General features: G+C 41.3%; 1 protein-coding gene across 5 annotated transcripts in view; it reads left to right on the top strand.

The window, feature by feature from the left end:
• LOC117513713 (glutamate receptor ionotropic, kainate 2) overlaps positions 1-14,416 on the top strand; it is a 1,177,061-nt gene that overhangs the window by 858,448 nt on the left and 304,197 nt on the right. For all 5 annotated transcript variants that reach the window (XM_034173955.1, XM_034173957.1, XM_034173956.1 and 2 more), the window contains exon 13: positions 7,161-7,279. In XM_034173955.1, coding sequence (XP_034029846.1) covers positions 7,161-7,279 — 119 coding nt within the window. The remainder of the gene's footprint in view (positions 1-7,160; positions 7,280-14,416) is intronic.

Here is a 14,416-nt window from a genome sequence, read left to right as displayed (position 1 = left end):
TATATATATATATATATATATATATATACGAGGTCTGTCCGTAAAGTATCGTACCTTTTTATTTTTTTCAAAAACTATATGGATTTCATTCATATGTTTTTACGTCAGACATGCTTGAACCCTCGTGCGCATGCGTGAGTTTTTCCACGCCTGTCGGTGACGTCATTCGCCTGTGAGCACGCCTTGTGGAAGGAGTGGTCCCGCCCCCTCGTCAGATTTTCATTGTCTGGAAATGGCGGAATGAAAAGGACTTTTTTTCCATCAGAATTTTTTCAGAAGCTGTTAGAGACTGGCACCTGGAAACCATTCGAAAAATTTATCTGGCTTTCAGTGAAAATTTTACGGGCTTCACAGAGAATAAGGACTTTAACTACAGGTTTAAGGACCCCTTTAAAGGACGGTCGGTGCGCCGTGCTGCGAGCTGCGACGATGCGAGCTGCGACGATGCGGCACAAACCACTGGATCATTTCTAAGCTGATGGCTCTGTGGATACGAGACCATCGTGTGCTCTTTCTCTGGTTATCACAAGACCTGGACATCAGCCATTTTCTGGCAGATTTCACTTTTAACAAGAGATTTTGTCATGGAAAGCCGCGCAGAGGCTTCGCGCGTCACGACCGATTCGCTGATGAAGCGAGACAAAGGAACACCTCCGTTTCGGAGTGTTAGAGGACAAGTTGGGACATGTCTATCTCGGCTTTCAGTGCTTACCAGTCGAGTGAGTATAAAAGAACTTGTGGAGAGCTGGACATGTCCCAACTTGTCCTCTAACACTCCGAAACGGAGGTGTTCCTTTGTCTCGCTTCATCAACGAATCGGTCGTGACGCGCGAAGCCTCCGCGTGGCTTTCCATGACAAAATCTCTTGTTAAAAGTGAAATCTGCCAGAAAATGGCTGATGTCCAGGTCTTGTGATAACCAGAGAAAGAGCACACGATGGTCTCGTATCCACAGAGCCATCAGCTTAGAAATGATCCAGTGGTTTGTGCCGCTTCGTCGCAGCTCGCAGCGCGGCGCACCGACCGTCCTTTAAAGGGGTCCTTAAACCTGTAGTTAAAGTCCTTATTCTCTGTGAAGCCCGTAAAATTTTCACTGAAAGCCAGATAAATTTTGGTTTCCAGGTGCCAGTCTCTAACAGCTTCTGAAAAAATTCTGATGGAAAAAAAGTCCTTTTCATTCCGCCATTTCCAGACAATGAAAATCCGACGAGGGGGCGGGACCACTCCTTCCACAAGGCGTGCTCACAGGCGAATGACGTCACCGACAGGCGTGGAAAAACTCACGCATGCGCACGAGGTTTCAAGCATGTCTGACGTAAAAACATATGAATGAAATCCATATAGTTTTTGAAAAAAATAAAAAGGTACGATACTTTACGGACAGACCTCGTATATATATATATATATATATATATATATAATACAAATAATGGATGGCCTCGTCCAATATAACTTTTCTGAATCCAATATTTCTCTATGTTGGACGACTTGCCATCCATCAATTGTTATGTTCTCCACCCCCCTCCCAAATTAAGCAAACACCAAGTAAATTAGATCAATTTATTTTGTTGTGAACAGCATATGATTTATTCAGATGAATGCTTCTAAAACATCAGTAGAGTGCTTGTCTACCTTCTTAGTGTTTTTGGCATCCTTGGAGTTCAATATTTCCACCAGTTCCTCCTCTGTGAACTCAGCAAACCTCCCTGGCAGACGATTTTCTGCTGTTGTTGACATGTTTGTTGCCATTTTTTCAACCAGCGTCTGTCAGCTAGTTCCTGACCTTCGTATGCCGCGCTCTGATTGGCTTGCTGTTGGCAGTAAGCTCTAACGCTACTGGTCAGTGGGAACCGATCCAATATAACTTTTGGTCCTAGCCTTTTTGGATCCTTTTGGACCCAACATAACTTTCTGGCACCAAGCATACCAAAATACAGGTAAATGATGGACAGAAAGGCTAATCTGTGATTGGCTATTGCAATCTGAGTGGAGAACATATATATATATATATATAGTTTCATTAATGCACAATACTGTGTTGCAGTTCTGAAGAGTTTAAAATAGAAAAGGATGAAAAAGCTTGTGTGGACCCGCAGGACTTTTGAGTCATCTCATCTGACATTGACATTATCTTCCCTACAATCACCGGAGTTTTCTGCCAGATGACCCTGCCCCTATGGATAGATAAAAGCCTCACATTGTTTCTGCAATGCTGATTAATTTGTCGCTTTTCGTCTGGCCTTATCTCTGCACTGACCTTGCTCAAAGTTTCTTCCTGTGCAACACAGATGACCTGAGATAATGTCAGGAGGAGTGTAATTGAATCAAAATGACAGCAAACAGACCAAACAGTGCATCCATGAGAAACAGCTTCAGGTATCTCCTGTAAATGACATTAGTTTAGTATTTCCTGAGTCAAACACCAGCAGCAGTCTGGCTGCTCACTCTGAGACTTCAACACACTGCTAATGACAACTTCCCTCATTCATCACCATGGCAAGAGGCCATTAAATGCTCAGTGGAAGACTGGAGGAAACACTCTGGCACCTCTGAACAGGGGAATCGGTCACATCGTCTCAATTGTTCTGGCATGGTCTCAGTTTAGTTAATGTCAGTTTGGTACTGCAATTTGACAAGCAAACAAATCTGAAGCAAATTGGGTGAATGGACAGATTGATTTCAGGCCAAGGATTTCCTTGAACAGAAATCAGGGGAACATTCAGAAGTCCTTGAGTTACACAAGACAATAACCTCGTGTATGTCATGTGGTGAAAAGGAATGCCATTGCTAACCACATTCTAATGGCAAAGTCCATTCATCAGTGACAGGGTGTAGTTATGATGCTGTCATTACATTGATTCAGTCATACATCTTCAGAGGAAGTTGTAAATTATCACATTCAACACACCAGCTTAGGTTATATTAGTCAGAGGACAGGGCATCAAAGCTTCAAAGACAGTACTGCATCATGCTTTCACACAATACATAAAATACATGGACACTAAACAATGTAGATGAGAAGATAAGGATCTGACAGTCCTACATATACAACAACTGTAGTTAAAAGGTGGCACAATTTGCATTAATAGAACTGGAACATCATTCATGGTTTTCACTTTGTGTGCTCGGAAATGTTATGTTACACAAATCACCTACGAGATCTTTTTTTATACATCTGAAGTGAAAGCCATAAAGAAGAATTGCCTGACCTCAGCTATTCTTATATTTAGAGCTATTTCATCAGCGTCTCCATTCACCTGCAGTCGATTTTCTTATTTGCAGAACGGCGTAAAGGAAAAATCAATATATGGCTTATTGTTGGTTTTATTCTTCCACATAGTGCTTAGAAATATCACATGAAAAGAAATTTTTCCCGTGACCAGGACATACATGGTATTTAGAACCACAGCACTGCTGGGAACATTGGCATGCTAATTTCTTTACATTAACACCCGGCTGTTTGTCCCCCAATTAACCTCTGTAAAAATGATTCAAGGTGCTTCCTCTTGATGTACAAGAGGCGCATCATATCCTGTTTAAGTTGAACATTACTGCCATCATGCAAATCATGCAAAAAGAATGTATTAACCAGATCATGAACTTGTCCATCTCCCCGACCTACGAGGTCTATTAGAAAAGTATCCGACCTTATTATTTTTTTCAAAAACCATATGGATTTGAATCATGTGTGATTACATCAGACATGCTTGAACCCTCGTGGGCATGCAAGAGTTTTTTCACGCCTGTCGGTTACGTCATTCGCCTGTGGGCAGTCTTTGAGTGAGGAGTCGTCCACCCGCTCGTCGATTTTTTTCATTGTTTAGGAATGGCTCAGAGACTGTTGCTTTGTTTGATAAAAATTTTTTCAAAACTGTAAGGCACAACTGAGTGGACACCATTCAATAAATTCAGCTGGTTTTCGGTAAAAATTTTAATGGCTGATGAGAGATTTTGGTCTGGTAGTGTCGCTTTAAGGACGGTCCACGGCGCCTGACGGCGATCTGCGCTTCGAGGCGGCAGCGTCTCGCCGTTTCAAGTTGAAAACTTCCACATTTCAGGCTCTGTTGACGCAGTAAGTCGTCAGAGAACAGAGAACTTTCAGAAGAAGTCGGCATGAGGAGTTTATTTGGACATTCCATTGTTAACGGTCATTTTGTAATGAAAGAACATGCGGGCAGAGTCGCATGTCGGGCTGGACCCGACCGCGGGGGGTCGCGGCAGGAAAAACACCTCCGTTGGAAATCTTAACGGGCAAGTTGGAACATGCCCAAGCTGTTAAACAATTTCTCAGTTACTCACTTGTTGAAAGCCATTAAAAGCCACCTGAATTCTACAAATGGTTTTCAACACGGAGGTGTTTTTCCTGTTGCGGCGCACGCAGATTTGCCGAGTCGTCACGGAAACGACTCGGCGAATTTGCGCGTACGTCTTTCATTAAAAAAATGTCCTTAAACAGTGGAATGTCCGCATAAATTCCTCATGCCGGCCTCTTCTGAATCTTCTCTGTTCTCTCACGATGTCCTGGGTGAATTAAGCCTTAAATTAGGATGTTTTCAGCTCGAAACAGGCCGACGACAGCGCCTGGAAGCGCTGCAGGACGTCCCGCTCCGTGGGAAGTCCTTACACCGACAGAAACACCCCATAATCTCTCATCAGCCGTTAAACTTTTCACAGAAAACCAGCTTAATTTCTTGAATAGTGTCCACTCGGATATTCCTCACAGGTCCAGAAAAAATTTTGATAAAGCAACGCACGCCGTCTCAAGCAGCGTGTGAAACAAAGGAATTCAGCCGAGAGGGCGGGACCACATCTCACTCAAGGCCTGCCCACAAGGAAATGACGTCACCGACACGCGTGAAAAAACTCACGCATGCGCACGAGGGTTCAAGCATGATTGGTGTAATCGCATGTCATTCAAATCCATATAGTTAAAAAAAAAATAAAAGGGTCGGTTTATTATCTAAGAGACCTCGTACTTAGAACTAAAATCGTACCTGACACACAGTACACCAGCTTGGTCTTTTGCAAAAGTTCAAATTCTGGTCCAGTTCCAGCAAAGTATAGTCCAAACCCAGTACAGCAAGGTATGTACACACACATACATGCACATGCAAATTAGTAGCATAATGGATGGATTCATCGAAATTAGTTAAGACTTTTTGTTAGTTTTTAAGTAATTTTCACTTAAAACACACCTTTCTCCTTACACTGACATTTAAGTGAAAGCTACAGTGAGGCCCATAAGTATATGGACACAAATGTAATTTTGCCTCTGAACACCACCACCGTGGAGTTGAAACAACCAACATAATGATTTGTAGTGTAGGTTTACATCTTGAATTCAAAGGGTTTAAGTTAGCAAGTGTAAATAGGATCAAGAATGTAGATTTCTATTCACACACACACCAAATGAAATTTTGACCCATATTCAGGATGTGTCGAGGTGCATTTGCAACTGTCAGGCAGCATTCTGAATGCACACAGTCAGCACAGTTGTGCAGCTACACCAAATATTTTGCCCATGTTGAAAACAATCGTGGCACAGTCGAAGTGCCGTCTGACCGCAATCTGACTGTGTTCTAAATATTGTCACAGTATCACTGTCACAGCATCTGTCACACGCAGTCATCTTGTGAACTACACATGAACATTGTGCAATCAAACTGAAAGCACTGTGTGTCACTGCGAGTCAATGCGTCTCAGAGCCGCGTAGCAGCACACACATCTGACCAGGGTGTAATAGTCATAATAAACTTTATATTACAGATACACTGCCATTCCCACCTCATGGGTTAGATAATGTAGGTGAAATAACATGATCATCATAGCTGTAACACCTTGTGCAGATGTGCTGCACGACGCTGCACCCCCACAGCGAGTTACTGCATCTCAGAGGCTTGGCGCAGTGCGGCACAGCTATAATACACATATTATGACATGTACACCATCAAACCCTTTAGGAGGAATGGCATTCCAACTGTATTGCCAAGCCATTGCAATATAAATAAAATAGAATGTCACTTTTGGAATGGCTTCAAACTCGGACGCCTGTAGCATATAGATGGTTAATTTGATGGTGGGGATAGACTGGATGCAATCCAGGAACCAAGGCAGTTCCACGGTGTGGTGGATGCAGTGACATGCAGCATCACTGCATGCTCCCAGACCTGAAAAGAGGCCGTTGGTGAGGAAAATACGAACATAGGCCATTTTTCTATGCAGTTTGACCTATGCAGTCAGTCATTTTTTTCTACAATGGCCAGACTCAGCAGGGTACTGTTTCATCAGTATTAATATCCATGCATATGTTAAATCCACACAGGGTTATCAGTTTTGACTCCCAGCACAGTAAGAAGCCCACACTGAGGCAGGACCACTTTATGCATTGCAATTTGATTAGTCAAACTCTTGTGTCTGTTAAACAGCTTGAGTCAAGATAGTGCCCCAGTTCCCCTACTCCAGCACAAACCAAATCAGGTCAGCATGCTTAATTGTAGACCAATCAACCTTTACTAATGTAATGTCACTTTTATTTAACATGAATAAATGAGAAATGTCTTTGCTTGAGGAGTGTGCAGAGTGAGGGTGAGTGTTGCTGCTGGCGTGGGCATGATGGGAATGAGCCGTTTGATCTGCTGAATATTAATGCTCCTCCAAGATTATGAGGATTATTAGTTCTTTTCTCAGCTGACAATGAAGTTATTTTCAGACCCCATCGATTAAATTACTGAGGGAATTGCCTTTGATATGAGCACGCCCACACGAAGAGCCACTTTTGGAGTATGAGTGGTGTAATTCAAACCCACTCCCAAAGTACTTTGCCTTATTAATAGTAAGAAACATCAGAAATATGTTTTCTTGTGCTTTATATTGAAGACGTGGATAATCAGTGAACATATATATATATATATCTCCATGATAAGCCATGATATGTGTGTCCTCTCTGAACATGATGTACTGATGCTTGTTTTCTCTTCCTGTCTCCACAGGTAGAATGGACCACTGCTGGTCTCTTATTGTTGTGCTTTTATTTCATTATGAACCTGCAGTAAACGTGTGTGTGTGTGTGTGTGTGTGTGTGTGTGTGTGTGTGTGTGTGTGTGTGTGTGTGTGTGTGTGTGTGTGTGTGTGTGTGTGTGTCTTTTCTGTCAACTGTCACAGGTTTAGTCCCTACGAGTGGTATAACCCCCACCCTTGCAACCCTGACTCGGATGTAGTGGAAAACAATTTCACCCTGCTAAATAGTTTCTGGTTCGGAGTTGGAGCTCTCATGCAGCAAGGTAGACGCCTCTGCCTGCCCCCTCCTTCTTTAAACACATATCCCACCTTTTGCTGGGGGGCGACTTTGCTCTTTACCAGGCCCGTGAGCATGCATGGGGGCCTCTGTGCATGTAACAAGGCACTTTACTCTGGGAGTGAGTCCAACAGAGAGGACTGAGTATGTCTTGAGAGATAGGACAGTCAAACAAGGTGTCCCTGCATGTTACCTCATAAGTCTTCCCATCCTTCCTACCTGTACTCCTCTCTCAGCTTTTTCACAGCTATCTGCACAGGTAAGCCTAATTTAAACATGTGAGACTTACCCTGCCTGTTTGGATTGTGTCCTGCCATATCTTCTCAACTTGTTGGCTGTCAGAAAAAAACAATATAAAATGTGGAAAGTTAAAAAAATATATATACAACCCCTGGCAAAAATTATGGAATCACCGGCCTTGGAGGATGTTCATTCAGTTGTTTAATTTTGTAAAAAAAAAAGCAGATCACAGACGCTGATGCTGGAACTTTTGTTTGGTGCCTTTCCAATGAGATTTATAAAGATGACTGCCTGAAGAGAACATGTAAATTTCCACAGTCATTGATGATATGGGGCTGCATGTCAGGTAAAGGCACTGGGGAGATGGCTGTCATTACATCATCAATAAATGCACAAGTTTATGTTGATATTTTGGACAATTGAAAGGATGTTTGGGGATGATGAAATCATTTTTCAAGATGATAATGCATCTTGCCATAGAGCAAAAACTGCAAAAACATTCCTTGCAAAAAGACACATAGGGTCAATGTCATGGCATAGGGTCAATGTCAATGAGCAGATCTGATTTGATGCAGGTGTTAGTTTTGGGGATGAAAATTTACAGGGTGATTCCATAATTTTTTCCTCAGAATTGAGTAATTCCATATATTTTTCCTCTGCTTGGTCTAAAAAAGTAACCGTTACTGACTGCCACAATCTTTTTTCTTGATTTCTTATAGTGTTTCTTAAAGCCAGAAAGTTGCCATTTGAAATGACTTTAGTTTTGTGTCATGTCTGTGATCTGCTTTTTTTCTACAAAATTAAACAACTGAATGAACATCCTCTGAGGCCGGTGATTCCATCATTTTTGCCAGTGGTTGTATATATATATATATGATATATATAAAAACTGCCTCCTTATACAAAATGGAATGTTGTCATTTTAATCCAGTGGCCCCCTTTGTCTCAGCTGCATGTTAAAATGGGAGATATGATCCATTTTTATTGAGCATGCTGCCAAAGGAGTTGCTCATCTCACCTGTATTTACAAAAGCAATTCCTTTCAGTGAAACAATCACAGTCAGCAGATTTACTCATGTGAGAAATTTTGGCGTAAATTTGTGACTGTCTTCAATTTTGGGACCTATGGGAAGCAACTTCATTCTATAACCCAACTGTGGGAAAAGCAGAACATGGGATGACTGGAGGGTCTTAAAGAGAAATGCATTCCAGCCTGCTTTTTGTTTCCCATGAGAAGTTTTAGTAATGCACACTCAATTTTGCTGAGACCTATTTACTCTGTAAGGGCTACATTTGGTCTCACTCCACAAAACAGTAATATAAACTCTGCTATAGTGAGAAATTCAACTTTGTCACAGCAAAAGTGACTCTTACTGATTTTGCACTGTGATAGACTTGATATCACTGTGATAAAGTTTATTTAACTTTCATGGACAAGAAGCCCTCACAGTGAAAGACAACGCTGAGTGGCTTAAACAGGATTTAGTACAGTGAAAAAATAGGAACATGCTTTGGTCATACACAGTGAAGCAGTCCAGAGAAAGTGGATTTCCAATCTGGCAGGCATTTCTCACTAAAGTTTGGTACTTTAAAGCAGGTTATCTGGTAACAATCCTGCTGCTTTCTTTACCCTCTAAAGGACTGCTAAGCAGATAGTGAGTGAGTTCCACAGAAGCAGTCCACCAGTAGTACAGTTTCTTTGAGATATTAAGGTAAAACCCAGAAGTCAAAGGATGCCCAAAAGGTCAACGGAATAATGACTGGAACACAAGGAACATGAGACTGTAAAAAAGTGAAATGAGCCACAATGATCTGGGTGGGGACACATGGAATAAATCAACTTTAAAAGGGCACTCGCCCATAAACAGTGGAGTGTGAGAACATGAGAGCTTGCAGAATTAAATCCCAGAAGTACCGGTGCATGAGGAAACCCTAATAACACTGAACATCAATAAAGCCACAATCATGAGGGAAGCTAATAATAAACAGTTTTTGCAGAGAGCATGAGAGAGGAAGCACAAAAAAGTGCAGCAGAAAAAAGCACAGGCATGAGGGAGAACATAAGACCAATGGGAAAGCAAAATAACACAGATAAACCAGCAAAGTGTTCTGTGAAAAAAACATAACAACCCAATGAATGTGTTTAACACCTGTGTTGTACGCTGATGTCACAGATAGTACTGCACTCAAAGTGTGTGTGTGTTTCAATTTTCAGTTTCAATTTGTTTTCATTTATATAGTGCCAAATCCAACCTGGTCTCACGACAAGTCGTGATTCAGCAGCACGAAATATACATTAATCTAATGGTTTGTGATATTGTGACGAAAAGCTCCTCATTTTGTCACAGCAGCACAAATTCATTCTCATTCATTCTGTGATGGCTGCACAAAATTAAAAGTGAAGTGGGGGGGTCTGGAGTGGTTATGGTTAAGGTGGGGGGAAAGAGTAACATTAGGTTATGGTTAAGGTTAGGGTTGGGGGTAGGAGTAGGGTTAGGAATAATGAGTTAAAAAAAAAAACCCCGTCATGAAAATATAACTCATCTCATCATGGGAGCACGAAAAAAAAAAAATGTGAGACTGAGCTGCCCAAATCACAACAGAGTTGCCTCAAGGTGCTTCACACAAGTAAGGTCTAACCTTACTCACCCCCAGAGCAACAGTGGTAAGGAAAAACTCCCTCTGAGGAAGAAACCTCAAGCAGACCAGACTCAAAGGAGTGACCCTCTGCTTGGGCCAAGCTACAGACATAAATTACAGAACAATTCACAGAAACAATTCACAAAACGAATACAGTGGTCCCTTGTTTCTCGCGGGAGTTACGTTCTAAAAATAACCCACGATAAGCGAAATCTGTGAAGTAGTCAGCGCTATTTTTTGCAATTATTATAGATGTTTTAAGGCTGTAAAACCCCTCACTACACACTTTTACACACTTTTCTCAAACAGGCATTAACATTTTCTCACTTTTCTCTCCTGTGTAAACACTGTCTTTTTTCTTCTGGGCGAGAAGATTATAAACAGACACACGCAGAACTCTCCCTTCGCTCACTGCTTCCGGAGGTACGGATACGGGACACACAAAGAATCCAAGTCCTCTCTCGGTGGCCACGGAGCTCTGCGGCTGTGGTCAACATCCGCATCAAAACAGCGAGCGTAGTCTCTGGACCTGTTGCCAGATTTGGCGCAGCTCCGCACAGCAGACAGGAGGGCGGTGTGAGCGACCCGCTGCTGCATTTACCGAGCCTGCAGACTCAGTAAGCACATCAGAGGCATTGAGAGCAATCGCGGTGATGCCGACCGGTGCCGCGACCGGCCCACCTGATAAGGACGCAGAATACAATGCGCTGTAAAAAAAAAAAAAGCATGCAAAATCGCACTAAAAAAATCCGCGAAACTGTGAGGCTGCGAAAGGTGAACTGCGTTATAGTGAGGGACCACTGTATACAGGAAATGCTGTTCGTGCACAGGACAGGAGGGTCGCAGGCGCAAATACAACTTCCATCTCTGGATGGAGCTGCACCTTAAACAGAGAGAAAAAACGAGAATCAGGCATCAGAAAGACAAAAAATACTGTATAATTTGCCAGCATTAAACAACAAGAAAAACAGGAAATACTAAGGTGATCGCCGGCCGCTAGCCCTAAGCTTCACTAAATGACCCAGCATTTAGGTAAAGTTGAGGCCGCGGCACGCTCCGTTTCCTCCGTTTCTGTGTGTTGGGAATTCTAACCAAAGTAACATTGTGCTATAATTTATCATACTGTTTTGAGCTTTCAAATAAATCCTTAATATGGAAGACATAGTTTTTATGAAGTGTGCAAAGTTTAAAAAAGAATATCTAGCTATAATTTATTTTTCTTCAGAAATCTGACACCAAAAATGCACTAACAGGTGTTTGAAAAGAGCTAACTGTCAAGACTGGTGGTTCTATCTTCATCTACAGTCACATAATGTATCATAAAGTCACACTTTATGATGCAGTCAAATGAGCAGACAGCCTGAACAACCTACTTACACACTACAGAAGAAATGATAGGTGCATGACTGACCTGCACATAGTCACGATGTCATCAAGTTCTCAGTGTCATATATTTCATTGTTTTATTGCTGTGATCGTTCTTCATGACAACATGCTCTTATGTGACCAGATAAGCAAATAATAATACTGTATTCCTCTCAATGTCTGTCAGTAATTGCCTCATGAAACAGTATACAGCCAATGAATAACTCCTTCAAATCTCCAGATATGCAGGTCTGTCAAAGGAATTTTCAGCTGAGTAGTGCAATGCATTCTCATCCCAAGATTTCCATTGCATCACTTTTACTATTTCTTTGGTGTTGCATGTGAAAGGTACCCTTACATGTCTCTTCAAATAGGCACTAGGACAGTTCTGTAATGGATGATATCCTATTTTTTTATTGCCACTGACAGTATGGCTGTGGTTCGGGACAATTTCACATGCATTGCTGTGAAATGGAACACAAACATAAATACAAAAGGATATGTTCCACTTCCAATAGCAGTACAATGTCAAATGGATCCAAATATGGACACCTTTGCATGAGTCCCAGCTGATTAATGTTAACTTCTTTCTGGATGGCTGGTTGCACTCTATGGATTTTAGAGCTTGCATCCCCGATGATTACACCTAAATTAGTGTTTTGTTTTGTTTTTTTTTATTGTTTTGATTGGTACTCAGTTTATTCCAAAGATGCAGTTTATTTTTGTAGTTTGAAGTACAGTCATGTCCATAAATATTCAGACAGAGATACAATTATTGTAATGTTGCCTCTTTACACCACAATGGAAATTCGAAGAATCAATCAAGATGTGATTGTAGTGTAGCTTTTTCACTTTTAATTCAAAGGGTTTAACAAAAATATTATGTGAACCATTTAGGAATTACAGCCATTTTCAAACACAGTCTCTTAATTTTTAGAGGCATAAATAACTGGACAAACTAAATATATTTAAACAATGTTGAGTGGTTTCCCTTTAACTCAAGTCTAATAAAAATGTTTAGGAAATGCAAATGAAATAAGAGTTTCTGCAAAAAATAAATTATGAAATAATTTGGGGGTGGGGAATTATATGTGTCATTCTTAAAACAGGTTAATAAAATTTGAAATGGCTGTTGTAAATAATGAAGTATGAATTTAAATGCTTTAACCCTCTCAGGCTCAAATTAATTTTTAGTAACAGGAAAAATCAGATATTTAGCTGTTGCAAATCTGCAGCACGTGCCTTGAGAGGGTTAATACCCTGTTTATACTGAGTCCATGACCGAGTTGCGATTGAAAAATGGCCTCTGCGTGCCATCATTCTCAATGCCTCCCAATGGGGCTGCAGGCTGGTCACAATGGGGTCTCCATGGTCTGAGAAAAGATCCCTCTTGGTTGCCATCACTCTCCATCACTCCCCATCGGTCTCCAACGGGTGTGCAAGTTTATTGAACTGTTCAAAACATTTGTACAAGTTGTGTGACCAGTTAACAGATACATGGGTCTCCTAATCAGGCTTGATAAACTCTCACATGTCTCAGCTCACTCTCAACTTGATCCTGTGGGTCGTAATAGACTCTCAATTGACTCTGCATGGGGTTGCGTCCATGATCGTGGATATTGGCATATTTTTCACTCACACAATTCAGTCACAATGCAAGCTTGGTGTAAATGGGGCATAACATGTACAGTAGTGTTCAGAATAATAGTAGTGCTATGTGACTAAAAAGATTAATCCAGGTTTTGAGTATATTTCTTATTGTTACATGGGAAACAAGGTACCAGTAGATTCAGTAGATTCTCACAAATCCAACAAGACCAAGCATTCATGATATGCACACTCTTAAGGCTATGAAATTGGGCTATTAGTAAAAAAAGTAGAAAAGGGGGTGTTCACAATAATAGTAGTGTGGCATTCAGTCAGTGAGTTCGTCAATTTTGTGGAACAAACAGGTGTGAATCAAGTGTCCCCTATTTAAGGATGAAGCCAGCACCTGTTGAACATGCTTTTCTCTTTGAAAGCCTGAGGAAAATGGGATGTTCAAGACATTGTTCAGAAGAACAGCACAGTTTGATTAAAAAGTTAATTGAAGAGGGGAAAACGTATACGCAGGTGCAAAAAATTATAGGCTGTTCATCTACAATGATCTCCAATGCTTTAAAATGGACAAAAAAAAAAAAAACCAGACACACGTGGAAGAAAACGGAAACCAACCATCAAAATGGACAGAAGAATAACCAGAATGACAAAGGCTCACCCACTGATCAGCTCCAGGATGATCAAAGACAGTCTGGAGTTACCTGTAAGTGCTGTGACAGTTAGAAGATGCCTGTGTGAAGCTAATTTATTTGCAAGAATCCCCCACAAAGTCCCTCTGTTAAATAAAAGACATGTGCAGAAGAGGTTACAATTTGTCAAAGAACACATCAACTGGCCTAAAGAGAAATGGAGGAATATTTTGTGGACTGATGAGAGTAAAATTGTTCTTTTTGGGTCCAAGGGCCACAGACAGTTTGTGAGACAATCCCCAAACTCTGAATTCAAGCCACAGTTCACAGTGAAGACAGTGAAGCATGGTGGTGCAAGCATCATGATATGGGCATGTTTTTCCTACTATGGTGTTGGGCCTATATATCGCATACCAGGTATCATGGATCAGTTTGGATATGTCAAAATACTTGAAGAGGTCATGTTGCCTTATGCTGAAGAGGACATGTCCTTGAAATGGGTGTTTCAACAAGTCAGTGACCCCAAGCACACTAGTAAACCAGCAAAATCTTGGTTCCAAACTAACAAAATTAATGCCTCACAGATGTGAAGAAATCATGAAAAACTGTGGTTATACAACTAAATACTAGTTTAGTGATTCACAGGATTG

Source organism: Thalassophryne amazonica, chromosome 7 (assembly GCF_902500255.1).
Source record: "Thalassophryne amazonica chromosome 7, fThaAma1.1, whole genome shotgun sequence".
Taxonomy (NCBI): Eukaryota; Metazoa; Chordata; class Actinopteri; order Batrachoidiformes; family Batrachoididae; genus Thalassophryne; species Thalassophryne amazonica.
This window is presented reverse-complemented; position numbering and strand designations above follow the sequence as displayed.